The sequence below is a fragment of the Bos taurus genome, chromosome 25 (genome assembly GCF_002263795.3).
Source record: "Bos taurus isolate L1 Dominette 01449 registration number 42190680 breed Hereford chromosome 25, ARS-UCD2.0, whole genome shotgun sequence".
Classification (NCBI taxonomy): domain Eukaryota; kingdom Metazoa; phylum Chordata; class Mammalia; order Artiodactyla; family Bovidae; genus Bos; species Bos taurus.
The window spans coordinates 33,891,249-33,918,654 of NC_037352.1; the positions used below are offsets into that span (position 1 = coordinate 33,891,249).

General features: G+C 52.2%; 1 protein-coding gene and 1 non-coding gene across 14 annotated transcripts in view; both read right to left on the reverse strand.

The window, feature by feature from the left end:
* HIP1 (huntingtin interacting protein 1) overlaps window positions 1-27,406 on the reverse strand; it is a 137,704-nt gene that overhangs the window by 13,061 nt on the left and 97,237 nt on the right. For 7 of the 13 annotated variants that reach the window (XM_059881200.1, XM_010819489.4, XM_059881199.1 and 4 more), the window contains exons 5-24: window positions 27,215-27,295; window positions 22,144-22,220; window positions 21,633-21,694; window positions 17,866-18,006; window positions 16,413-16,470; window positions 13,464-13,539; window positions 13,233-13,373; window positions 12,321-12,421; window positions 11,684-11,756; window positions 10,755-10,938; window positions 10,168-10,256; window positions 9,674-9,790; window positions 8,328-8,429; window positions 7,745-7,888; window positions 7,187-7,322; window positions 4,962-5,048; window positions 4,653-4,760; window positions 4,431-4,567; window positions 1,656-1,766; window positions 369-427 (exon numbers count right to left, since the gene is read on the reverse strand). In XM_059881200.1, the coding sequence (XP_059737183.1) occupies window positions 369-427; window positions 1,656-1,766; window positions 4,431-4,567; window positions 4,653-4,760; window positions 4,962-5,048; window positions 7,187-7,322; window positions 7,745-7,888; window positions 8,328-8,429; window positions 9,674-9,790; window positions 10,168-10,256; window positions 10,755-10,938; window positions 11,684-11,756; window positions 12,321-12,421; window positions 13,233-13,373; window positions 13,464-13,539; window positions 16,413-16,470; window positions 17,866-18,006; window positions 21,633-21,694; window positions 22,144-22,220; window positions 27,215-27,295 (2,084 nt within the window). The remainder of the gene's footprint in view (window positions 1-368; window positions 428-1,655; window positions 1,767-4,430; window positions 4,568-4,652; window positions 4,761-4,961; window positions 5,049-7,186; window positions 7,323-7,744; window positions 7,889-8,327; window positions 8,430-9,673; window positions 9,791-10,167; window positions 10,257-10,754; window positions 10,939-11,683; window positions 11,757-12,320; window positions 12,422-13,232; window positions 13,374-13,463; window positions 13,540-16,412; window positions 16,471-17,865; window positions 18,007-21,632; window positions 21,695-22,143; window positions 22,221-27,214; window positions 27,296-27,406) is intronic. The other 6 variants (XM_059881201.1, XM_059881194.1, XM_059881196.1 and 3 more) reach the window with 1 other exon arrangement.
* On the reverse strand, window positions 6,143-6,239 carry MIR3432A-2 (microRNA mir-3432a-2). The gene has a single exon (NR_037522.1). It is a non-coding gene; the product is annotated as a microRNA mir-3432a-2 (primary transcript).

Sequence of the window (27,406 nt, forward strand, 5' to 3'; positions counted from 1 at the left end):
GAGAGAGGAGACTGGAATGGGGATCACCACCATAAGGAACAGAACAGTGGTGACTCCTGGGGTTCCTTTCCCCTGTAATGCAATAGTGGTATCATGGTATTAATAATAACACTTCCCTCGTGGTCCAGGGGTTGAGACTCCACACTGTCAATCCAGGGGATGCGGGTTTGATCTCTGGTCCAGGAACTAGGATCCCACATGCCAAGGGGTGTGGTATGGCCAAAAAATAATAATCATACTGATACTGACAATTTCACAGACTCGGCTGTTCCCTGTGGCGGCTTAATGTTCTGCTCTAATTGGTATGAGCCAAGGCAGGACAAGATGGATCCTCATCACCCAGGTGCCACCACGCTGCTCAAACTGACCTTTCGTTCACCTCCAATTTGACTCCTGTGTCTCCAGCTCGGGATTTGCTGAGCATCTCCTATTCAAAAAGAAGCAGGGTTTCCGAATACATCACAGAGACTGAGAACCCACCGGTGGCCTGTTACATCTTGGGTCCGACATCCCGCAGATGCCGAGAGACCTAGCAGTGCCCACCCATGTTCTCGTGAGGGCAGGAAAACAACTCAGAGCTCCAAACTACTCAGTAGGAGGCAGCTGGTGTGACCTATGGCCTGTGAGTGTCTTAACATCCTGGTACTGGGCTGATGAGCCCAGAATTCTGAGAAGTATGGCACCATGCCAACAGGGGCAACTGCACCAGGTCCTCCTACCAAGGCGGATGGCCTGAGTCTGCCACCAAAGGACCTGTCCAAGGTGCCCGCTCAGCTTTTCCCTGAGACAACAGCTACTGTCGATTTCCTGAGCACCTGGCCCCAAGACACCTGTACGTTATCACGCAGAACTGTTTACAATAGTGGTCCCCAACCTTTTTGGCACCAGGGACCGATTTCGTGGAAGATAATTTTTCCATCGACCAGCAGTGGGGGGTTGGGGGGGGGGTGGTTTCAGGATGATTCCAAGGCATTACATTTACTGTGCACTTTATTTCTAATCGAATGGTGCTGCTGATCTGATAGGAGGTACCTGACTATGGCCCGGAGGTTGGGAACCCCTGCTTCCTCCCTCTGAGGAAGGAACGAGTGTCATCACCGTCATATAGAGACAGAATCTGAATCTCAGCGAGGTTAACGTAACTGACTGGAAACCACACAACTAGTGAGTGATCAGTCTGGAACTTGAGGTTGGATGGCCTGACACCAAAGTATGGGATCCTTACAGAAACTGCTCATCTTCCCTTGGCTAGAACTTTCTATTTTCTGTTTCTCAGAGACCCTAGGGGGTTTGGGTTTTGGTTTGTTTTGTAGGGGGCTTTGCAGAGAAGGGGGCTTTCCTGGTGGCTCAGATGGTAAAGAATCTGCTTGCAATGCAGGAGACCTGGGTTTGATCCCTAGCCCAGGAAAATCCCCTAGAGAAGGGAACAACTATCCACTCCAATATTCTTGCCTGGAGAATCCCATGGACAGAGGATGCTGGTGGGCTACAGTCCATGGGGTCGTAGAGAGTCAGACATGACAGAGGTGGCTTAGCATGCATGCACGTACATGGGTCTCTGCAGAGAATGACTGAGATATACCCAACGGACAAAGCTGCAGACGGGTAGCAGTTGCAAACCATCACTTTAGGTGATCTCGCAGACACTCCCATACCTCTATTCTGGCCGTAGCGGCTTCAATGGCAGCGGAAGTGGCAGCCATCTCCTTGTCCACCAGGTCCCCCAGTTCCTCCTGTTTGATGTCCAGGCCTCTGGGCAGGAGATCCTGTGAACAGCATCACGAACGCTGAGACCACCCTCAGACTTCCTCTTTATCCTCCCGAGGCAGACCGGTAAACCTCACATGACAGAAGGTACGAAGACCCCGCCACGGAACACTTCTGCAAGCCAGGGAGGGGCTTGTCCGGAATTCTCTCTACCGAGTGAGCTCTGCAACCCCACACTCCTCCCAACTCTATGCTCACTCAGAGCCTATCTCCTTCCAAAAGGTCATCTCCATTGACCCCCACAAGGCCACTCAATTGCAGCTGCTCAGATCCTGACCCCACCCAAAGTAGCATTGATTGAATTTGCTGCTTGGGAGGTACTTCAAAAACATCTTCAAATGGGGATGATGTCTTCCAACCAGACAGTCTGTCCCTTATTTAACTTTGCTTCCAGGGGAATCATACGAGGCAGTTACTATTTCTGTCCTACAGATGGGAAGCCAAGGCTCAGAAAGGTCAAACATCTTGACCACAGTAACTGCTAACAGATGAAGAAGCAGGGATCTAAACTCTGGTCTGATGGCAAAGCCTGTGATCTTTAGAAACAGTAAGTGTTATACACACAAGAGTATAAAATAGATATGAGTGGGTCAAGAATATGATGACCCATATTATCCACCACCCAAACTTAAGGAAGAGCTTAAGAAACATCCTCAATACTTTGAAATCTCCTGTATATCCTGCCCTGATTCCATCTGCCTTCCTTCCTACTTTCCATTTAAAGACAAACAATTCAGTAGAATACTTACCATGTCTTTTTTTGGTTTGTTTTTAAAATCCCTATGAATGTATCTTTAAACAATATAATATTGAGTCTGAATGTTTTGGAGAAGGAGATGGCAATCCACTCCAGTATTCCTGCCTGGAGAATCCCACGGACAGAATAGCCTGGTGGGCTGTAGTCCATGGGGTTGCAAAGAGTTGGATATGGCTGCAAAACTAAAGATTACATGTTTTGGTCTTTATTTAAAAGGAACCATATTGCAAGTGAAAGAGGAGAGTGAAAAAGTTGGCTTAAAGCTCAACATTCAGAAAACTAAGATCATGGCATCCAGTCCCATCACTTCATGGCAAATAGATAGGGAAACAGTGGCTGACTATTTTCTTGGGCTCCAAAATCACTGCAGATGGTGACTGCAGCCATGAAATTAAAAGACACTTACTCCTTGGAAGGAAAGTTATGACCAACATAGATAGCATATTAAAAAGCAGAGACGTTACGTTGTCCACAAAGGTCCATCTAGTCAAGGCTATGGTTTTTCCAGTGGTCATGTATGGATGTGAGAGTTGGACTATAAAGAAAGCTGAGCACTGAAGAATTGATGATTTTGAACTGTGGTGTTGGAGAAGACTCTTAAGAGTCCCTTGGACTGCAAGGAGATCCAACCAGTCCATCCTAAAGGAGATCAGTCCTGGGTGTTCATTGGAAGGACTGATATTGAAGCTGAAACTCCAATACTTTGGCCACCTGATGCGAAGAGTTGACTCATTGGAAAAGACCCTGATGCTGGGAAAGATTTAGGGCAGGAGGAGAACGGGACAACAGAGGATGACATGGTTGGATGGCATCACCGACTCAATGGACATGGGTTTGGGTAGACTCTGGGAGTTGGTGATGGACAGGGAGGCCTGGTGTGCTGCGGTTCGTGGGGTCGCAAAGAGTTGGACACGACTGAGCGACTGAACTGATACTGCAAGTATTTTTCTATGATTTGCTCTTGCACTTACCATTCTGTGTGGGAGATTCATTTTATGACCTAGTAATTCTATTCCTGGGTTTATACAGAAACTCTTATGTGTGTGCATGAGGAGGTATATACAGGAATGATCACAGTGTGGGACATCTCTGGTGGGCCAGTGGTTCAGAATCTGCCCACCAAGGCAGGGGACACCGGCTGGATCCCTAGTCTGGGAAGAGCCCACATGCTGTGGGGCAACGAAGCCCGCGCACCACAACTACTGAGCCCGTGAGCTCCAACTACTGAAGCCCACATGCCCTAGACCCCGTGTTCCAAAACACGAGATACCACTGCAATGAGAAGCCCACGTACTGCAACTACAGAGTAGCCCCTGCTCGCCAACCAACCCAGTGCAGTCACAAATAAATAATAAATTTTTTAAAAACTTAAAAAAAAAAAATCCTATGACTATGTCATTGTCTAGAAGGAAAGGTTGGCAGCTTCTCGTTCACCATAGTCATCCTTCATCCACACATTTTAGGTTCTCCATCTCAAGGCCCACTTCTCCCCCATGGGAACCTGCCTTCCCCATGTGATCGCTCTCTTCTTAGCCGTTTTGCTCTCTCTCGTATACATATTCAATGAATTCAACTATTTGCTGGGTGTTAACCACTCACTGAGTGAATAAATATATTGTCTTCATTTCAGATGTTACCTGCCCAACCAGATAAAAACCCTTGAAAACAGGAAAGCCGTCTTTGCGCTGCTGAGCATGGTGATAATCACACAACAGACTCCATTAACAGCCAGTGATTTAGGCAGAACAGGAAAGTCAATCAGGTGGTCAGATTTTACAGTCCTCTTACTTTAAATCAAGTTTCAAGTGTAGAAAGAACTGGCTTAGAACATCACCGATTCCCAAGGAAGCCCCCACCCCTCACTCCAAGAACTACTTTCCGCAGGAATAAATAACACTGATCATACTTCGCTAATGGCTGTGATCCTGGTGAGGCAGCTTCTCATGGCTGTGCTGTCGGCATTCTCGAAGATTCTTTCTTCCTCCAGGAAAGACAGATAGGTGAGGGTCTCCTTGCCGTACTGCTTACAGGCGTCAATCAGAGCTGCAGAGGCAAGGTGACGGAGACTTTTCAAAGGTCCCCCCGGCTCCCTGTGCATTTGGGGCGGGCCCTCCCCTCCGGTACTCACAGTCGGCCGACTCCGGCGGGGCTCTAAGGCAGGTGGCGCTGCCGTGAACGATGGTGTCACTGGTCAGGTGGGCCAGGAGTGTTACGGAGTGGAGGAGCCCACTGATATCTGCAGGAGTTGAAAGGGAACGTTCTCAGTCCTGCTGGAGGGGTGTCACTTCGGTCCCTCCTTCCTCCCCACTTTGCAAGAGGGACACACACACTCCTTTTCTGGGGGCGAAGGAACTGATGGTCATTGCTATGTTCCAACATTTCTGAACGTCACCTGGCTGTTGCTAGCAGTATACTCTACTTATCCTTCAGCTCTTACCTTCCGGGCACGCCAGGTACTGGCTCCAGCATTTTTCCAGCTGCTCAATGCAGCTGGAAGTGGAGTTGACCTTGGACAGCAGATGATCTGTGAAAGGGAAGACAGGGTGAAGTCAGAGCCATAGTCACAGCTCGCTTCATCCCCATTAGTTAATCTGCCTCATGGATGACCTTGAGGGGCGGAGGGTGGTGGTGGACGGGGGAGGCGTGTTGCCCTGCAGGAGCTGCCCTGAGAGTGGGGAGGGAGGAGAGGTCGTTGGCTATGCTGACACGTGATTCTCTCATTGTAGCTTCAAAGGCTCTGCTTTGGAGTTATCTGGTCCTTTAGCCAAGAACCACGGCAACCACACCACGGCCTTGTTTCCACCCCTAACTTCCCATCACTGCCAATTGAATCTAACCCGGCCTTCTTATTAAGTCTTTCAAGGCCCTAGGCATTGGCCTATACAGGAAAAGAATCTTTAAAAAAAATTTATAAAGTATATGTGTAACTGATTCACTCTGCTATATACCTGAAACTTTGTGTTCAGTCACTAAGTCATGTTCAACCCTTTGCAACCCCAGAGACTGCAGCCCGCCAAGTTCCTCTGTCCATAGGATTTTCCAGGCAAGAATACTGGAGTGGATTACCATTTCCTCCTCCAGGGGATCTTCCTGACCTACGGATCAAACTTGTGTTTCTTAACGGTCCCTGCAGTGGCAGACGTGTTCCTTACCACTAGCACCACCTGAGAAGCCCACGCTCAACATTGTTAATCAACTCTACTTCAATTAAACAACAAAAAAAGGCTCTTGGATTCTCATTCCTCTCGAGCTCAGAGCCCTGGCTCCGTGGGGCGAATCTACATTCACGCTCTGCCCACAATGCAGCAATTCCCATGGCTGCGCCTTTGTGCTCTGATCCAGAGACTGCATCGCGTAAGAGGTAAAGTGCAGTCTCCCTGCACAGGTGTTGCAGCCCCTGGTTCTAGCACTACTGGCTGTGTTCTCAGGTCATGTGCGCCTGCTTCATCACCCGACAAAGGAGGGATAATGGTACCATGCCCCAGCATCACGGTGAGGATCGCTGGACCGAGGCGCGTAAAGCACTGAGAATGCTGCCTTCACAGAGCATATCGAGCTCGAAGTAAACGTCAGCTCTTCCTGCTGTTTGTTTTTAATTTGGTTGCGCCGCGCGGGATCTCTGATCTTCATTGCAGCCTGAGGGATCTTTAGTTGCTGCAACTAAGAATTCACACACCACAACTAAAGATCCCGCATGCCGCAACGTCGGCTGTTTTTATGGGTTATTATTCCCCACTTTTCTTCCTCTCCATGGCTTCACGTTTCTCTTCTTCTTTCAAAACCCAGCTCACACCATCTCCTGAGGAACCCCTCCGCAGCTGCCTGCTCTCCTAGCATTTCTGCAGTCAACGAGGTACCCACATGTGTTCCTTCCTTTGTAACTGTGGGGTTTCCTTACAGATGGGTTCCCCGCTGAACAAGATATCCTAGTCCTTCCTGAAATACTTCACCAAATCGAGACCTTTCTAGTTAATACTAAAAATCATCTGTTCCCTCCCTTCTGCCTTGTCCTCAATGGGACCTCTCAGGACTTTGCCAACAAGCTCCCTCTGCTTCAAAACAAGCTGGAATCTATTCATGGCTATCCACGCCTTCCCAGATCCCCCAGGGCCCGGATGCTCTTCTGTCTAATGTGTGCCCCATCCTCTTGCAATGGGGGCCCCCTCTGACTCCAACGGCATGCCCTGAGGACTCTGGCGGCTAGAGCAGTGGGCCCTGGCTTACGCCCTTGCTGACTCTTGGGGGTGTGCAGGGGGAGGGTATCGCTTCTGCCCCTCTGTGCTTAAGGAAGATGCCTCCCCGTCTAGATCTGAAGCTCACGGCAGCCGTGTCTGGATTGAGACCACACTGTTCTTAGAGGCACACAGGGCTGCCTGTCCCTCCCCCTCCTGGCATTCAGAGGTGTTTCAGGCCACAGTGCCCAGAAGGCATTTCATGGGTGTGATCCACAACTGTAGGTGTCCCACCTTGTAGGAGGTGGCTGGGGGTGTGGAAAGTCCTACTGCCCAGGACATAGGCACTGCCCATTTTCCCCAGGCGATCCTAACACACAGATGTGCTGGGAGCCTGAGTCAGAGTCACACGGAGTTCAACGCCAACACGAGGATCGGTGCGGAGGGGCAGGGGGGATGACACCCAGAAGCCAGGCGAGGGGAGGGGCACCTGCAGATCCAGCGCAGCTTGAGAGAGTGGGCTCCTCAAACAGCCTCAGGGCCTCTTGCACCACCTGCTCTGCAGCCCTCCTCGCCTCGGCCAGAAGCATCTTGTGTTGATCCTTCTCGAGCCGGCATATAGATTCCTAGAGATGGTGGTCCCGGGGGGTGAGGGTCGGCCACAGACCTCCCTAATGAGCCTCCACCCAGTATCCACCGGTGACACAGCTGGGATTCCTGGCACCTTAGCTCAAGCTGCTGCTCATGAGGCCCAAGCCACGTGGTTCGACAGAGAAAAAGCCTTTAACCTTGTCCGCGGGCGTGTGCCACCAAGCCCAGGACGCTATGGCGCTGGACCACGGTGGTCCTTGGGAGAGAGGCCCAGGTCCCTTCTTATCTGCCCCGAGCGAGGCATCAGAAGTTATGCTCGCTGAGTATTCACCTTCACAATCTGGCCAAAGGCCCCAGACTCCCTTTCACAGCCCCCCTGCCTCCACCAATACCCACAACCCAGCGCCCACGGGTGTAAGACTGGACTTGGTCTGCCCCAGAAGCGCCTGGTACTCGCCTGTGCGCTGGACAGTTTGAGCTGCGTGTACTCCAGCTGCTCCCGAAGAGCGGACAGCTCCTCCTCCCGACAAGCCATGGCGCTCATCAGGCTGTCCCGGTCCTTCTCCAGGTCTGTGATCTGGGCAGTCCACTTTGCCTCCGACTGTGATGGGGATGGATTGGCCCAGAGGGAGTTGCTGGGAGAATGAAACTGTCCCCTTCCCAGAGATCCAAACCCTCTCCCGGGCCACCAGGAATCTGTCACCCGCATCCCCGAGTGCGGACTGATCCTGGATGGGACCAAGGGGACCACGTGCCGGTGGGGACGGATGCTGTGCTAAGTTGCTTCAGTCGTGTCCGACTCTCTGGGACCCCACGGACTGTAGCCCACCAGGCTCCTCTGTCCATGGGATTCTCCAGGCAAGAATACTGGAGTAGGTCATCATGCCCTCTTCCAGGGGATCTTCCCAACCGGGGATCGAACCTATCTTTCTTGCATCTCCTGTATCTTCTCCTCAACACCACCTGGGAAGCCCTAGCTGACAGCAACCCCGAAGCCCAAGGGGAAGAGAATGAGGAAGGGAAAGACAGGCGACACTAACCTGGGCAGAATTTTCCAGGCTGCCTTGGACAATCTGGAGTTCCTGTTTGCTGGTGGCAAGTTCTTGCTTCAAATTCTCTAGTACTTCTGTCTGTTCTTGAGTCTGAATGAGAAGAAAAACAGGAGTACTATGATCTAGGTGGTGGCTTCAAGGGATAAATACGTGTAAAAAAATTCCCAAGCTATAAATGTAGATTTGTTTAATCTTTTTTTTTAACTATTTTTAAAATTTTGGCCATGCCATATTGTATGCGGGATCTTAGTTCCCTGACCAGGGATCAAACCCATGCCCCCTGAAGAAGTCTTAACCACTGGACTGCCAGGGAAGTCCCTGTATAATTTTTATATAGAAGCAAGAGAGGTCAGAATGAACCAATAATTTTTCTTCCAGTTACAGGAAATGTCAAGGGGAGCTTTAGGCATGGGGTCCCAAAGAATCAGACATGCTTGAGCAACTGAGCACCACACTCAAATGTCATGCTTGCGCCCACAAATAACACTAATCAAAGCAGAACCAGATTTTTAATTCAGGCATCCCAACACCTGGTAGGTATTCTGCTGACTCACCCTATCTCACCATCTTGAAGCAATCCCCTTCTTTGATTTCTAAGTGGTATTTTTTTCAAAGAGCAGGTTGTGACCCATGAGTAAGAATTCATAACGAACATTTTTTTTTTAAATGCAATAAACAGAGCCAAAAAATAACCCACATAATAAGGTAAAGTATCGCTCTGTGAAACTTTGATTTTCATTAGATTTTTTTTTTTTTTTTTAACTTTTTGGTCATACCATGCGGCACGTGGCATCGTAGCACCCCGCCCAGGGCTGGAACACATACCCCCTGCACTGGAAGCACAGAGTCCTAACCACTGGACTGCCAGGGAAGTTCTCCATCAGATGCTGTTTTTACTTTGGGACACAGAGAAGTGTGAAAGCCCCTGCTCCTAAGTGGAAGGCACTCTGTTTTATCCACCTGCCATCTCTTATGCCAACGGAACCTGCCGTCTAATGCCAACTCCACCCCAAGGCATGACTGCAGACAGCTCCTGGCTGTGGGTCTTTGTAAATGCCGATCCTCTCTCTGACATCCACCTGCTTCCACTTCAAAACCTCCTTGAGATTCATCTTAGCTGACGAGCCCCACTCAACTTCAGACCTTTCATCACGTCATGCCCCTAACAGCGTACACGTGAGTAACCATGTCCTGTGCCCTAGGGCCCCTTGCTACCCTCCCCACAGATCCGCCCGTGAAGACAAGGCCCTCAGTTCTGTGCAGTGCTCAAAGCCCCCTCCATCTCGATGGACGGCACCCCTCCTCGACTCCCACCTACTTCTCCTTCCACTCACCTTCCGCTGGGCCTGGTCACTGATGCGCTGAAAAGAATCCTCCAGCTCTTTTTTCTCCCGTTCCAAATCCACCTGGGCTTGTCTGGCCACCGACACCTGTTTGGTCACCTCCGCATTCTGCAAGAGAAGAATGGTGTCTCAAACTGGCTTACCTCCCGCTTACAGGCCATTACCCTGTAGAACCAAGGACGGCACTCAGACTGCGAGTGCCCTAAAGATGAACACAGACATCGCTTCCCCACCCAGAGGAAGCTGTTGCCTTCAGATGCTCGACTCTTTGTATTGCAAAAATGATCAAGATGGGGACTATCACAAGTAGGGCTGGTACCTAAGGGGGAGCTTGAGCTACGACAGCCAGGGAGCTCTGGTTTCCAAGAAATGGTGGGGACACTGGCCCTGGAGAAGCCATCCAGCCTGGGTCGACATCTCCCCTGGGCAGGGGGCCCTGGGCACGGGGGACAGGGTGCTGGTGATGGTGGTGGTGAGGCTCCTACCTTCCGCAGCAGGGCGGCATGGTTCTGCACCAACTCATTGTACTTCTCCTTCAGCTTGCTGTAGCGCTGCTCGTTGGCTTGGGCTTTCCCTGAATTGTCAAGGACCAAGGTGAGGCGTCTGCACTGGCAGGGCACCCTCTGCTCTTCTGATAAGCCAGAGTCCCTAGAAGACTATCTTGCTTTTCCACAAGCATCTATACCTCCTTCTCCCATAAAATTCTTACTTAAAATTAAAGTCCTCTGGCACGTCTGCTTTAACAAAGAATCACCTGATTCAAATCCCTCCACTGATTCATGCCCCTTGAGCATTCCAAATTTGGCATTTTAAAATCAGTGTTACTGGCTGCTACGCCACGATTTTTCATAAGCTGTTTTTCTTTTGTCTCCCCATCTCTGTGTTCCCAGCAGGGCCTCATGGGGAACTCCAACCCCTCCTCCTAACCGCTGATGCTGACGTTCACGACAGCCCCTCTGGACAGACGCCAGGCAGGGACCCTGGTGCCCAGCCTCAGCCTGCATTCCAGGGCTGGCGGGGTGCCGCCCTCCCCGGCCCCACCCTCATGCCCACCCCAGTGACATCTCCTCACTCTCGATCTCCGTCAGGCTCCGCTGAGCCTTCTCCGTGTCCTCGCGCTTCTTCTTGAGCTCGTCCAGCTCGGCCCGGAGGAACTCGCTCTCGTCGGCCGCCTGCTGCCGCAGGTGCTGCTGCTCGGCCAACTCGGCCTCCAGCTCGCTGGTGCGGCCCTTGAGCTGCAGCACAGCCCGCTGGCTCTGTGGGGAGGGCCCAGGGATGAGCAAGAGCGCGGGGTGGGACGAGAAGGTCCCACCTACCACGTCTCTAGTGCCAACCAAATAAACACCTGGGTTTCCCAACGAGCTCACTCCCAAGGCCTCTCAAAGAGAGGTCACTACAAGCCATCCACCCACCAACAGGGGGTGAGGGCAGGGGAGTTCCGGTCCTGTTAGAGGGGCCTGGGGGCAATGACAGACCAGCTAGAATGAGGAAGGGGAGAATGCTTGCTGCTGCTGCTAAGTCGCTTCAGTCGTGTCTGACTCTGTGCGACCCCATAGAAGGCAGCCCACCAGGCTCCGCCGTCCCTGGGATTCTCCAGGCAAGAGTACTGGAGTGGGTTGCCATTGCCTTCTCTGGAATGCTTGCTGGTCCCAGGTAAAGGATCTGATCATCCATGAGTCAGCAGCAGATACTGCAAATAGCCGGCAAAGCTACAAGCCAAACCTTCTCATCACCACGTGACAAGAACAGGTATCACCACAGCCAGCTGGTGGTCATGATTCTCTCCAAGTATCACAGGGCCCCTGGAGTGTGGCTTAAATGCTGCTCGCAAGGGTAAGTGTACTGGAAATACACGACAACCTGGTGCTCTGGCTTTGGCATTTCTACTAATTAACCCTCCATTAAGATGTGGCTCAACAAGAGTGGATGTGAAGAGAATTTAATATTGAAAGCTATCATGTGCCGGTGAAGCCCAGAGGTGGATCTGAGCCCAACTCATACCTCAGTCTTCATGTTTTCCAGCTGTGCTTTCAGTTCTCTGGTCTCTCCAAACAGCTGATCAATTAACTGATCCCTAGGAAGAGAAGGAGAGCAAGTTTGCTTCCACTGTGCTTCTCTTTCCTTTGAAATTCGAGCTGGGAGACCCGGGGAGGAGGTTAAAAGCCGATGTTCATTTGGGAACAATTCTTTGAAATCCTGTAAGTTAAACTCTAAGACCCGCAGTGTCTCCAGATACTAATCTACTACCCACGGGCCCACAGGTATCCTAGCCTCATTGGCTACTCCTCTAGGATTTGAAAGGGGTCAGTATTCAAAGGTTAGGACTTCCCAAGTGGCTCAGCAGTAAAGAATCGGCCTGCCAATGGGTTCAATCCCTGGGTTGGGAAGATTCCCTGGAGAAAGGAATGGCTACCCATTCCAGTATTCTTATCTGGAGAATCCTATGGACAGAGGAGCCTGGCAGGCTACAGTTTATGGGGTCGCAAAAGAGTCAGACACAACTTAGTAACTAAACAACTCAAAGGTCAAGACGTTTATCTATGAAGCCAGAGAATTCCTCTTCAGTTGGGTGTGGCGAGTAAGCTCGGCTTAACACAGGGCCCACACCATCTGCTTTAACCCCACAGCCTGGACTCACTTCTCATCCTTGTTCACGCCATTCTGACTGTTGAAATTGAAGGGATCGCTGCTGGAGGAGCTGCCAAAGATGTCATCGAACTTGCTGTCGAATGAATTCTGCTGTGACCAGAAAGGAGTGCAGACAAAGTTAGAGACCCAGAGGGGTCTGTGTGGGTCTCAACAGCCACACGTGGGAACAGATGCTTTCTTAATCTGGTTCAAATCTAAGTACAGCGCCTCCTAGGAACGGCAGGGCAGCGTGATCTGTCTAGGTCGGCGGTTGGGTTAGAATGTGCCTCAACTTCTCTGGTGGTCCAGTAGCTAAGACTGTTCCCAGTGAAGGGGGCCCAGGTTTGATCCCTGCTCAGGGAACCAGATTCCACATGCCTCAACCAAAGACCCCCAATGCCAAACTAAAAAGATCTCATGTGACACAGCAAAGACCTGCTGCAGGGGCTTCCCTGGTGGCTCGGTGGTCAAGAATCGGCCTGCCAACACAGGAGACACAGGTTCGATCCCAGGTCCGGAATCTGCCTGCCAACGCAGGAGACACAGGTTTGATACCACATGCCTCGGAGCAACTAAGCCCGTGTGCTGCAACTACTGGGCCTGTGTTCCAGAGCTCAAGAACAGCAATTACTGGGCCCGTGTGCCCTAGAGCCGGTGCTCTGCAACAAGAGAAGCCCCTGCACCGCAACGAAGAGTAGCCCCCACTCTTTGAAACGAGAGAAAAGCTTGCACAGCAACGAAGACCCAGCACAGCCATATATAAACAAAGTGTAAAAAAAAAAAATAGAAAGAGCCAGTGCAGTCAAACAAATGAATAAATAAATAAGAAGGTGGCCGAGCCTGGCCACGGTCCTCCGCCCGCCTCCCTGCACCCGGAGGGCACTGGGAAGGGCTGAGTGAGCTCCTCCCACGAGGTCCTCACCTGCTGGGAGGCATCCATCCCCATGAGGTCATCCTTCTCTAAGACCGGCTCGCTGTCGGGAGATGACGCCTCGGCTGGGATCACCACCACGGGGCTGACGTGTTCTGACAGGGCGGAGGCTCGTAGGAAATTAGGTGGGTTCTGAAGAGGGAAGACACATTTCTTGAACCCTGCCCGCCTGCCAGCCTCGAGGACAGGCCCCCTGGGCTCGGCAGTTCCTGGCACACTTACCTCTGGCAGTTGAGGGATCTGAATGAGCCGCTTGAAGTACTGCAGGTTGCTGGAGCGGTAGAAGAAATCTTTCAACCTAGGGGTGGAGAGAGGTTGGAGGGCTGCTGGGGGCCTTCACTAGCCCCGAGGAGGGGACACCCCACTTTCCTACTGCCTGCCCAGCTCCGGGCACAGGCTGCCAAGGAGACGGCCTCTATGGTGCAATTATGACGCTGCTGGAGACATTATGTATTGCCAGCCCTCACTGATCTAGGGGTGAGCAATGTTGGTGTTGCTTAGTTTTAAGTCGTGGCCGCCTCTTTGCGACTCCATGTGGAGCCTTCCCAGGTGGCTCGGGGGTAAAGAATCCACTTGCCAATGTACGAGATGCAGGTTCAATCCCTGGATCTGGAAGATTCCCCCGAGAAGGAAATGACAACCCACTCCAGTATTCTTTCCTGGAAGAATCCCATGGACAGAGCAGACTGGCAGGCTACAGTCCATGGGGTCTCAAGAGTCGGACACGACTTAGTGACTAAAACAACAACAAATAATCTTGGATGGATATGGGAATGAAGAAACTCCAATTTTTTCTCATCCTCAAGTCTCCATCTTGTATCAAAGCATCGAAGACCAAGAGCATCAGACATTCTTTCTGAGATGAAAGCGGGTTAGTGATAGCCCTCGCTCTGCAGCACGGAATTTTCTCCTGCTCAGCCCAAAAAACGAAACCCCTGGGGTCTCAGGACAGCCCATCAGACCCCAAGGTTAGGACTGTCCCTGTGACCTCACTGCTGCTTTCCCCGAATTTGGGGACACCGAGGCCTCAGCCGCTGTGTCTGCGAGAGAGAAGGTGATGCTTTCATTAGCTTGAAGAATGAAGGGAAACTGAATCACCTGACCACACGCCCCCCGCTTTCTGGGCTGGAGCCAACAGTAATAGGCTCTTGCTTTCCTAAGCTACTGGAATTTAACATTCCAGGAAGTCAGCCCCAGGGCCTGTCTCCTAGGATTTAATAAGTCATTTTTTATAGCATAAACATACAAGGCTTTTCAAACAGAATAAGGAACTGGGTGGTTTCACAACTCTGAACTTGCCCTCTGATTGCTACTCAGCAACCAGCAAGAGAAGCCTGGGCTTGGGTTCTGGGGGAGATGCTTTTCCTGCAGTCAAGGATGAAGAAATTAACAAGGAAAACAATCACGCTAGTGTCCTTCCTGGCTCCCTCCTTCCCGTCTCTCCTCCATTCCGGCCCCTCTTCTTGGGCAAGCTTAATTGAAAGATGAAGTGGACTTGTCATCTCATCACCAATTTTCTTCCCCAAACGCAGCAGAATCATTTGCCCCCGTCAGACAAGCTCTTCCTCTTCTAGACTGGATAGCGGGCTTAGTTCCTCAATTGATTCAAACACTGACTGAACACTACAGTCTTAAGGAACTATTATGAATTCAGGTGCTAGAGATACAATTACAGGCGAGACAGTCGAACAAAAATAAGGTCATTCTTAGAACTAGAAAGCTGCTATAATGGAGAATACAAGGGTGGGTGGGTGGGGAGGTGGGATGGAACAGGAGACGAGGGGAAAGACCCCACTTAAATAAGGCGGCTAGAGACTTCCTTTGTGTGGAGGTGACTGAAGATGGCCTGGATGGAGCTGGCCAGGCTGGAAGAAGAGCATCATGAGGAGGGGGAATAGCAAGTGCTAAGCCTCCGAGCTGTGGGTACGTTTCAAGAACTGGAAGAGGACCCCACAAGGTGCGCCTGAAACACTGTGAGCGCTGGACAAGGGGTCAGCAAGGACGGGCAGAGGCCAGACCATGCAAGGACCTTGCAGACCACGCAGAGGGGCTTGGATTTGTTTTCAGAAGCCACTGAAAGGTTGGGAGCAAGGGGGTTACGTTTTTACAAGGTCATTCTAACTGCAGGGTGGGGATGGGATTGCAGGGGGCAGGAGCAGAGCACTGAGCCCATGCTGGAGGGTCCTGGTAGACAGCAAAAGAATCAGAGGAGGTGGGAGGCAGAACGAGAGCCAAGATCTGTTTGTAGATAAACCAAGTATCATCTGAACTCGCTAATGGATTAAACATGGGCAATGAGGAGAATGGTGAGTTTCAGATCTCTCTCCTAAGCGGATGGTGGGCAGTATTTACTGCGATAAAAAAGATCGGGAAGAAAATGTTTTGGGAAGAAAGCCTAGAGTTCAGTTTGATGTAAATTTGGTGTGAAAAGTGAAAGTCACTCAGTCGTGTCCAACTCTTTGGGACCCCATGGACTATACAGTCCATGGAATTCTCCAGGCCAGGATACTGGAGTGGGTAGCCTTTCCCTTCTCCAGCAGATCTTCCCGACCTAGGAATAGAACCAAGGTCTCCAGCATTGCAGGCAGATTCTTTACCAATTGAGCTATTAGGGAAGCCCCAATTTGGTGTAGAGATGTCAAACAGACCACTGGGGATGTGAGCCTGGGATTCAGAGGTGAGGTCTGGTTGGAGATACATCTCTTGGAGCTGTCAGCATGTACATGGCATGAGACCAGGAGAATTTAGGTAAAGAAAAGGAGAAGAGGATGAAGTCCTGGGCATAAGGGAGGCAATGAATGAATAAATAGAATCACCCTCCTCTATGAGATTTATTAGAGAACTGATGGCTTCCCCAGTCATTGGCAGTTTTGCCCACACCTTCTTTTCCTTCGCCTTTAAAGCAATAAAACAGGTACCCTTGTCCCTCGATGATTTAAAAGCAAGTGCTCCTGGAATTTCCCTGGTGGTCTAGCAGTTAAGACTCCACGTTTCTAAGGCAGGGGGTGCAGGTTCGATCCCTGGTTGGGAAACTAAATCCCACGTGGCTGCCGCATGGTGTGGCCAAAAATAAAATATAAAAAAAAAAATCAAAGCAAGTGCTCCTGCAAGGATGGGTTGCATTTACAGCACTTTTAGACTCACTGCTTTTCTGTCACTCAAGCCGCTTACTTTGTGAACTGCTCCAGGAAGCGGTCCCGGTGGCCTTGCAGGGTGTCGGCTGGGAGACCTGGAAGGAATTGGCAAAGAGTGAGAGGGAAGAAGAGGGGCAGAGGGCAGGGGAGGGGAGGGGACCATCCTCCCTGGGGCCAGTGGTCAGCCCAGGGGAAGGCATTCCTGACCTAGAGCTGCCCGGGAACTGGTAACCTCTTGGGCCCAGCTGGGGCCAGCAGGGACTCTGGAGGTGCTTATCAGCCAACTCTCCTTCTATCTGCTCCTGGAGTGTGAGCTCCCTGGGCACAGAGGGCTGGAAGTTGTGCCCCTGAGCACAGCAGCAGGGTGGACCAGAGCAGGCCCTGGAGGGGGGCTCTCTCCCAGGGGCCGTGTATACTGGATGCCCTGGGTGAGGCCTTGTGCAGACATGAGTCTGGGAGAGACCCAGAGAGCCTGCTTCGGGGACCAAACACCTCAGGATTGAGACCCACAGGATCCAGTCTAGCACTGGCTCGGTAACTGCTGACTCTATGATGCTGGACAAGCAGCCTCTTAGGGCCGGCCTCCTCCCTGGCAGAGTGGGGACCATTCACCTCCCAGATTGTACAGTTCTGTGCAGTTCAGCTACAGTGTCTTAAATTTCAATTTTAGTAATTTTTGAATGTGATACTATCATTCGGTATAAACAGGGAGTACACATATAAAGTATAGTAATTCAAAGGGGCATCCTACGAGGTATCCGACCAGGACTCCTTAAAGACTTCCCTGGTGGTCAGTGGTTAAGAATGCACATGCCAACGCAAGGGACAGACACAGATTCGATCCCTGGTCTGGGAGGATTTCGTAGGCTGTGGAGCAACTAAGTCCGTGAGCCACGACTACTGCGCCCTTGGGCCTAGAGCAATGCTCTGCAACAAGAGAAGCCACCCCACTGAGAAGCCCCCCACTCGCCACAACTAGAGAAAGCCCCTGTGGAACAACGAAGACCCAGGGCACCCAAAAATAAAGTGGAGAAAAAAGTAATAAAAACAACTGTCGAGGTCATCAAAAACAAGGCAAGTCCAAGGAGACCGTCAGAGCTGAGAGGAGCCTAGGGATACCTGATGACTGAATGTAACACCGTGACCCGGGTGGGATCTTGGGACAGAAAAAGGTCATTAGGCATAAACTGGAAATGTGCATAACGCATGGACTTCGGTGAATAATAACGTATCACTATCGGTTCACGAACAACGTGGTAGCCTGGAGGGGGAGGGCAGGGACATCCTGGGTCACTGCTGGGGCAGGCTGGGTGCGTCCCTGCGCACAGCAAGGTTTGGTCCCGATCTTTTATTATCAACACAGCTGGGAGCTCCGCGGGCCTTCTGAAATAGGAGCAGAAAGCCAAGGGCACCGGGGCAGGGGGAGCTGCCTCTCTCCAGGGACGGCCTTGCGGCCAGAAGCTTCCAGAGATCAAGTCCAGAGTACTCACAGGAGTGGAGCTTGAAGAGAAGCTTGACAGCATAATCATAGAGGTGGCTGCAATCCAAGATGACCTGGATGAGCGGGGCGAGGCGGCACTGCCCGGCTGTGGTCACCGACACGGAGCGGGACATGTCCAGGGAGTTGAATACTAGGGGACAGGGAGGGGAGATGTGAGCAGAGCTGGGGAATGAGAGGCACCTTCTCAGAGGGCAGAGGACAAGCGTCCAGCACCAGAGGACCTGTTCTGTGCAACCATGGTCTCGTGTTAATATGTTTAACCCTTCAGCACTCCTCTGCTCTGTGCTGTGCTCAGGCGTGTCCGACTCTTCGTGACCCCATGGAGGCTCCTGGGTCCATGGGATTGCCCAGGCAAGAATACTGGAGTGGGTGGCTATTTCCTCCTCCATTCAACACTCCTACGGGGTAGCTAAAAGCATCCCTGTTATTCAGGAGAGGAAATTGGAGGTAAGCAACTTGAAGGCAGTCACAAAGCCAGAAGTGGTTTTGCTTAAGAGATGTTGAGTTAAAAGCCAGAGCCCCCGTGGCCAGCGAATAGAGTAGGAGCCTGTGTCCCCGGCAGTCAACTGGCTCCCTGTGTCACAAACCAGTGAAATGAACTGGTTCTATGCCGTGTACAGCCCAGTGGGAGCCCAGGAAAGAAGGGATTTGTGGGGGAGCACCCCAAATGCCTCCTTCCAGTCTGAGGAGCTTTACACTCCCTGCCCCCCATTGGCAGAAAAAACACATTACCTGGCAGATTTCTGATCTAATGTGGGAGGTGAATTCTTGTTCAAGAGAAGCTCTCAGTTTTAAGGGGACTCAGACTTTCAGGATGGGAAGGGGCTGTTCACACAGCCCCACCCAGCCCTCTGTCTCAGGCATGAGCTCGGTCTCATGGTGACCTTGACCCTAAGAAACACCCAGTCTGGGTGTGGCAATAGAAACCATGTGGGGAAAATATCAAACGATCAGAACACAAAGGAGCAGATAATTCAGCCCGGGATTCCTGGTGGTTTGTCCCAGTGTTCTTGGAACACCAGACGGGGCGATGTGCAGAACCCTCGGATGGACAACCAGAGAGGCTTCGATAACACTGGGCAAGGAGCCAGGAAGAGGGTGAACCATCAGGATCAAGGCTGATGGAGGTCCCTGGGGGGAGTGGGTGACCTGCCCTCCACTCTCCCAGGCTCCAGATGCCCCTAAACCAAGCAACTAGATGCCTGGCCGTGGACCGTCAGTGCACACCACTGGGCAGACTGATCTCCCCGCAGTGGCTGCCACCGCCTCCAGAGATTCCGCACGTGGCCAGCACTGAGAGAAATTCCCCCCGCAGGCCCTCAGTGCGTGGGGCAGCCCGGAGGAAAGCCCGGAGCCACTGTGCTTGACCTTCCCCGGCCACACTAATCCCTGTTAACGGGCTTAAGTCTGGCAACTGAAAAGAAAAAAAAAAATCCCAAACAGTTCTAATTAAAAGGCAGCTTTTCTTCTTGACACAAATTAGAAGCAGCTGTCACTGTGAGGCGGCCATCCCCAAGTCTCCTGGCTTCCCTAGGCTCCACTCTGGCAGGGAATCCCAGGCTACTCCTGGCCGGTCTGCTGCTTTCCAGGAATGCCCCTTGGCATCCAGTAACATCTAGAGTGGTGTGACCCGGGGCAAAGTTACTCAACCTCTCAGTGCCTCCAGGCGCTCTTCCGTGAGACGCAGATGGTTCTAATGGCACATTCCTCATAAGGGTCTCATAAGGAGGTCTTGTAAGGATTAAATGAGAATGTCCTATAAGTGGCATAGCAACTTGCAGCGGTTCTTCGGGTTGGCTTGGAGACTGATTAGAATTACCCAGGGAAACGCAAAGACGACTCATGTCTGCCTACAGCTCCTTCATCCCTGCTTCTGTTTTAATTGGTCCAGGCTAAGGCGGGGGCGAGGCTTCCCGGGTGGCTCAGCCATAAAGAATCTGCCTGCCAATGCAGGAGATTGAGTTCGATTCCAGGGTCGGGAAGATGCCTCTGGAGAAGGAAATGGCAACCCGCTCTAGTATTCTTGCCTGGGAAATCCCATGGACAGAGGAGCCCGGTGGGCTACAGTCCATGGGGTCGCAAAGAGTCGGAGACGACTGAGCACCCATGCATGCCCGCAAGGCTGGGGCATTAGTGGGGGGTCAAAAGCGTGCCCCCGCCAGGTGATTCCAATAAGCAGCCAGGGTGGAAACTGTATTTTCTAACTCAGTGCTTCTTAAACTGTAACATGTATCAGCGTCCCCTGGAGGGATCACTCCAGGAGAATTCTGCGGTGATGGAAGGGCTGTCCACCCCTGCTGGCCACGTGTGCCTGCAGAGTGCCTGCACTATGATGAGTGCAATGGAGGCCCTGACCTTTTAATGTTATTTAATCGTAATTAATTTAAATAGTCACAGGTGGCTATTGGCTACCATACTGGACAGTGCAGACTTGCGGAGCTCGTTAAAACAGATGACTGGGTCCCACCCCCTGAGATTCTCATTCAGAAGATCTGGGGTGGGATTTGAGAACGTGTGCTTCTAATACGTTCTCAGGTGATGCGGATGCTGCTGGTCCAGGGACCACACTGTGAGAATCATTGCAGGTGCATCCAGTCAACATTCCTTGTAACTGGCCTACGTTTCCCACAGTTGAAAACCTGGGGCACCCTCTTCCGAAGGTTCTGATCCAAATCTACAAGGGCATAGACTAAAACTTAGAAGCTGGATAGACTTCCGATCCCATTTCTCTCAGTTTCTGGGCTCATAAGAGGTGAATGGGCTTTTCCCTGGTGGCTGGTAAAGAACTCGCCTACCAATGCAGGAGATGTGGGTTTGATCTCTGAGTCAGGAAGATCCCCTGGAGAAGCCAATGGCAACCCACTCCAGTATTCTTGCCTGGACAATCCTCATGGACAGAAGAGCCTGACAGGCTACAGTCCGTGGGGTCACATGACTTAGTGACTAAACCACCACCACCAAGAGGTGAATGAGGATGGAGGCGGGTGGGGAGACGTGCAGAGGAGGCTCTTGATTCCAAATCAGCACCCTCTCCAGGATGAGAAAACCACCAGCATTCAACCATGGAGGAGTGTGTGCAAAGACTCGGGTAGCTCTCTCTAGAAAACTCTAGCTAATTCACCCCAGAGCATTCAGATGGATGTTGACACCAGTTTATGAACTCTGTTCACCTGCTGTTTCTTCACTGCTGTTCATCTAGAAAGCAAGTGTTCTTGAACTTGGTTGTTGAGCACTTGCAGTGGCAGGCACAGGGCTAGAACAGAGGTGAGCAGGGCCTAGTTCCTGATTTTTGAGGAGGAGCTCAACATATATTGCTAATAACCCAAGGGATCAAGGCATACGGAAACAGAGCCAAGTATCATGGAATGCTGGGGCAGAAAGAGGGCCAGCCCAGCTGAGCGGCAGACAGGTCTGGGCTAAAGGACCAGCCAGTGCTGGGGCCACAGTCCAGGGACTGTCAGAGAGGCTGGAAGTGTCTTTGTACTCTCGGAGGCCTGGGCTTAGCAGGGAGGCCAATGTGGTGGGGAATTGCAGCCCTTCTGGTCACGTGACTCTGAGAATGCTCTTGGGCTTCAACCTCTCCCTGTACCAGGGCCGAGGGCACAGACGCGGTGGGGCAGCTCCATCCTCCTGGCCTGTGCTGCACAACTTGTACGGAGAGCGGGGGCTGGGCTGGCTGTTCCCAGGAGGGAACCAGTCTGGGGGGGTCAGGTGATGGCCAGGAAAGCCTGGGCCAGACGGGAGGGAGAGACTCACCAGTTTGGAAGAGGTTAAGTTCACACTCCAGGTAGTCGAACATCTCCACTGTCAGCTGGAAACTGGACCCAAGAGGAAAGAGAGCTTATACTCCACGGCCCAAAGGCCAGTGTACCTGTGCTGCCGCCAAAGCATGTGTGCACAGGTGTGCACGCATGAACACACATACCAGCTCTGAGTCTCAGCCCCCACCTAAGTGGATATTAAGGCTGTTGGGAGATCAAGCAGGGCGAATTCAACAGTGACAGCGGTAGAGAAAGCGGGCAGGTTCCACGCTGTGTTGGGAGGGCAGAGGGGCACAGAGAAGGGAGGCCTGGAGCAGGAAACACCCTGGAAGGGTTCTGGGCGAGGCACCAGCAGTAAGTGGCCCCTAGGTCAAGTCACTTAGCGGCTCTGTCCCCACCTCGGCTACCGGCCCTGCCTTCAGGCCCTCTGTGACCCTAACCGGAAGTGAGGAGACCTACACAAGCTCCCGAACCCCTCTGTCCAGGGCGTGAGGTGGGCCACTTACAAGTTGTTGACGTCACTCTCTCCAGCCTCCTCTAGCTGCCGGTCACTCATGTGAAGGTTGCCTGGGAACCTGGGGTTCTGGGAGGGAGGCAGAGGAAGTCAGCACAGGGCACCCTGAGAGCGAGCTCTACAGCGGACATCACGCACACCAAGGCCCACTGAACTCCGGCAGCAACAGGCTGGATTCTGCTTGGTGTGGGTGCCTGCATGCTCCCTGGGGAGTGTGGCCACGCTCACAACCACACACACATACACACACACACAGGTCCCGTGATCGGCTGGCTCACAGCAAAGAACACCCCCCACCCGTCATTAGAGGGAAGGTTCCATCCCACCCCTGGGACCCCAAGGAGGGCCCCACCCCCACAGCCTGTACCACGGACATCGTCTCCCTGGGGCAAGGACACCCAGGGTGTGACTGCTGGCGGTCCTCAACCTGACACCCCCACCAGGCAGGCAGTGTAGCCCCTGCTTATCCCCAGTACATTCTGAACCCTATCCAGGCGTCCCACTGTCCTCTGACCACTTCTGGAAGCTTCTATTGTGAGTTCAGGGCCAGGCAAACCGATTCTCACATTAACTTCAGCAAAACAGAATTAGTAAAAGAAACTTGAAGGTTGGAGAAGATTACAGAAAGCACCCCCGCAGTCAGGGGAGGTTATCTGGGATTATCAGTTGTTGAGTATCTATAGTCTCCTGTCTTTCTCAGTGTGGTCTGTCCGGAGCGGAGGGAACACAGGGCAGCCGGCAGGTGGAGAGGAGCACAGAGAGATGGTGGCCAGTCCACAAGGGGGCTCTAAATTCCAGGGTGAGTTCTTCAGGCTCTGAAGACAGAAATCCTCCACTTGGGCACTTCCGTCTCTGGCTGTAACACCCTCCTGTCCTGAGGCCCACCACCCCGGCTCCTCTGCCTCAGAGACTCAGGCCGGTTGCTTTTTTCTTTTTTAATCGATTTTATTTTTTGGCCGCACCATGCAGCACGTGGTTCCCTGACCAGGGATCGAACCCACGTTCCCTGCATTGGAAGCGCGGGGTATTAACCACTGGATCAAAGGGAAGTCCCCAAGCCGGTTCCTTTATCGCCCCCTTCTGGCTGTGTTCACTTCCTCACTGGGTCTGGACATTATGTATGGCACCTCGCCCTCGTCTTTCTTCCTGCCTGTCCTCACACCACACAGCCGTGAAGCCCAGTGAGTCTGGATCGTTGTCGCATGCTCTGTGTCTCAGACCAGCTACCCATCTCCCTGGAGAATGACTCACAACTCATCACTATGTAACTGTGCTCTATAGCTCTGCGTGAGTGCCTGCTAAGTCACTTCAGTCGTGTATGAGTCTTTGCGACCCTATGGACTACAGCCTGCCAGGCTCCTCTGCCCGTGGGATTCTCCAGGCAAGAACACTGGAGTGGGTTGCCGTGCTCCTCCTCCAGGGGATCTTCCCTACCCAGGGGTCAAACCCATGTCTCCTGAGGCTCCTGCACTGCAGGGGGATTCCTTGCCACTGAGCCAGCGGGGAAGCCTGCTCTCTAGCCCCACTGCCGCTTAACAGCCCTTGCTGAGGCTTCCCTGATGGCTCAGATGGTAAAAAATCAGCCTGTAATGCAGGACACCTGGGTTCAATCCCTGCATCAGAAAGATCCCCTGGAGGAAGAAATGGCAACCCACTCCAGTAGTCTTGCCTGAAGAATTCCAAGGACAGAGAAGCCTGGTGGGCTACAGTCCATGGGGTGGCAAAGAGTCAGACACGACTGAGCAACCAACAGTCCTTGCTACTGGCCCACTGGTTCCCCTTTCCATCAATGACTGCCCGACTCTGCACCTGATACCCAGATCCCATGCCATCACCCTCGGCACCTCACCACGTCACGTGCTCGCTTTCTTATATCAAAACTCGGCATCCTGCTTCCCACTCCCTTCCCTGCTTCAAAGGTACCCACCTGCCCTGCCCTTCCTCCAGCTTCAAAGAGGAGTCGCCACCTCCTTCCTGACTCAGGATCAGCCCCTCCCTGTGTGCTATTTGAACCAATCTAGTTTCTGGTTGGAGAAGGCAATGGCACCCCACTCCAGTACTCTTGCCTGGAAAATCCCATGGACGGAGGAGCCTGGTAGGCTGCAGTCCATGGGGTCGCTAAGATTCGGACACGACTGAGCGACTTCACTTTCACTTTTCACTTTCATGCATTGGAGAAGGAAATGGCAACCCACGCCAGTGTTCTTGCCTGGAGAATCCCAGGGACGGGGGAGCCTGGTAGGCTTCTGTCTACGGGGTCGCAGAGAGTCGGACACGACGGAAGCAACTTAGCAGCAGCAGCAGCAGTTTCTGGTTCTTTCTCACGCACACCCCAACAAATCCTGCTTGAGCCCCTGTTCTGAGCTAGATGCTGGGCCACACACGGGACAAGGGAGACACGCACTCCCACTCTTGGTCCTCCAGGAACCCACAGTGCCGAGCGCCCACGACTCCAACTGCCTTTTAGGCTCCTGCCCGCGTCCCGTGCTCCAGGTCTTTCCCACGGCCCCACATCTTCCTCCAGTTGTTGTCCCCACCTCTCCTCCCTTTCCTGCCAATCTTCAGGAAGTCCCTGACCCTTGTCTGTCCCAGAGATAACTGCCTAAACCTGGCTCTCCCCATCTTTCACACCGACAGCCCAGCTCTTCCCAAGTCATCCTCCACACTGAATGGATGACCTCACAGCCCAGGCACCTGTCGCTCTCCACCCTGCCTGCTTCTCGCACTAACGTGGGTCTCCCGATAGTGCCACGTGGACGCCAGTGTCCTGGGCCTCCTGCCCTTATGTCTTCAGCTAATCCACTGCCAGGAACACCCATCCTGCCCTTCCTCACTGCCCCTTCCTCTCTACCTGCTAAGTGGCAGCCTCGGGTCTGGAGAAGGGGGAAAAAGTACTCCACAGCAGGCAGAGAGAGATGGGAACGGTGGGACCAGAGGGCGAACTGTGGTTGAAGTGACATATCCCAGTCAACACCCTCTCTTTATGATGTGACCCTGATATTCCACCTGGAGTGATGACAGTCCCCTCCCTGTGACTCTAGGAACGTCTGTGACGGCCTCCACCAACATAGGATGGTGGGAGGGACACCCTGTGACTTCAGAGGCTGGGTCATCTAAATGCCATGCACTCTACCTGTTCTCTTGGCCAACTCACCAGGCTGCAAGTAAGCCCTGACTAGTGCTGAGACTTCGTGAAGAGAAGCCAGGCCAGCCCCCCACCGTTTCAGGTCCAGCTGGCATCTGACTGCAACCGCATAGGAAACTCCCAGCAGAACTGCTGGGCAAGCCCTTGTGGAACCCCAGACCAACAGAATGTCAGAGACAACAAAAGACTGCTGTTGTTTTAAGTCATTAAGCTCTGGGGTGATGTGTATCCAGCACAGGTAATTGTAATGCCCTAAGGCTGAGCTCAAGTGTCACCACCTCCTAGAAGCCCACCTGGTTGCCTGAACCTGGGCAAGACACCCCCTGACTCACTTCTGTGGGCCCTCCTTCTTCCCTCCAAACCAGACTGTGACCCCCAAAGGCAGCAGCAAAGTCTATCCCTCTTTTTCTCTCCAGAACCTCACCTCACCCTAGCCTAGGGTAGACCCTCAGTGATATACCATGAGCTTCTACACTGACCTGGCTGAGGTTAGAATCCCACCTCAGCACCGAGGAGCTTTCTGACTCAGGCCCTTAAGGGACCCAGCCACCATCTGAGTTTCACTTTCCTAGGATATGATCATACATGTTTATAGGGCTGTTGTGAAGATTAAATGATATTCAAAAAAGGTTGAATCAACTAAGGATGGTTTGCATGAATCAAAGATACCCCTTGAGTATATAAAAGATACTGGAGATAAATACACCAAGTTATGGTATTTCTTCTTAGGTTTCTTCCTTTCTCTATTTCCACTGCCAGCTCCCTAATTCAGGCCGCTTCCCCTCCCACCTGGCGGGCCATTCTTCCTTACCTTCTATAGCCACCATGCCCACCCTTCAGGGACCACATCAAGCCCCACCCCCCCCCCATCTTTTCGAAACATCCCTGGCACTTTTCTGCAGGCACACACCCGGCACTATTATACAGCTACTGCAAGTGTGCAAGCTTCTCTCCCCAGTGGATCTGTCAACTCCTAAAGAGCAGACCCTTTCTCCTTATCCTTATATGCCACTTGGCACATACTTTTATATGCATTAGGTATGTAAGAAATAATAACTAAAGTCATATCTTGAGCAGAAGGTCCTGTGTGGACACATACTGTATGAATGGAAGGAGTTATTTCTATTACCAGTCAAGTCAGTGCTTCTGAAATATTTTCATAAGGCCACCTGGTGGATCAGGCTTCCCAGATGGCGCTAGTGGTAAAGAATCCACCTGCCAGTGCAGGGGACACAAGAGACGTGGGTTTGACCCCTGGGTTGGGAAGATCCCCTGGAGTAGGAAATGACAACCCACTCTAGTATTCTTGCCTGGAGAATCGCCATGGAGCGAGGAGCCTGGCGGGCTAGTCCACAGAGTCACAAAGAGTTGGACGTGACTTAGCGAATGAACACACTCTGTGAATCAGGATTCTCTCTTTGCAAAATGGGGAACAAAAGGTGCAGGGGATCTGGGCCAAAATCCCAGGCCACATTCCAGTCACATCCCACTGACTGTGGTCACTCTATAAAATGTTTCCTCACACAGCTGGGATATGGTGTGAACATTCCCTGAGAAGCCAGGCTGTCCTATTACCTGGAAAACCTGACAATTAAGCGTGGCCAGGGGGGACTTCCCTGGTGGTCCACTGGTTGAGAATCTGCCTTCCAATGCAGAGGACACAGGTTTGATTCCTGGTCGGGGAACTAATCTCCCATATGTCTTGTGGCAACGACGCCCACGCGTTGTGGAGCCTGTCCTCCACAAGAGAAGTCCTTGTGCCTCCAAGAGAGAAGCTGATGCTGCAACCAAGGCCCAGCATGGCCAAAAAACAAACCAAAAAAGCCCAGCCAGGTGTGAGAAGGGACAGCCCGGGTGGGGGCGGGGTGGTCTCTGAGGGGTGGCTGGCAGGGCCGGCAGAATTGCTAAAAAGACTCACTTTGGTGTGGTACTCCATCTTCGTTCTCAGCAGTTTGAGGTAGATGCTGCAAAGCTGCCCATACCCTTCACTCAGGTGGCCCTTTGACGAAGAGGAAAGAAAGCAGGCTGTCAACACTGAGAACTTTGGGTTGAAAGACCTACAGCTGGGATGTCTTTTTAAAAGAATATATTTTTTCTCTCCCCGAGTATG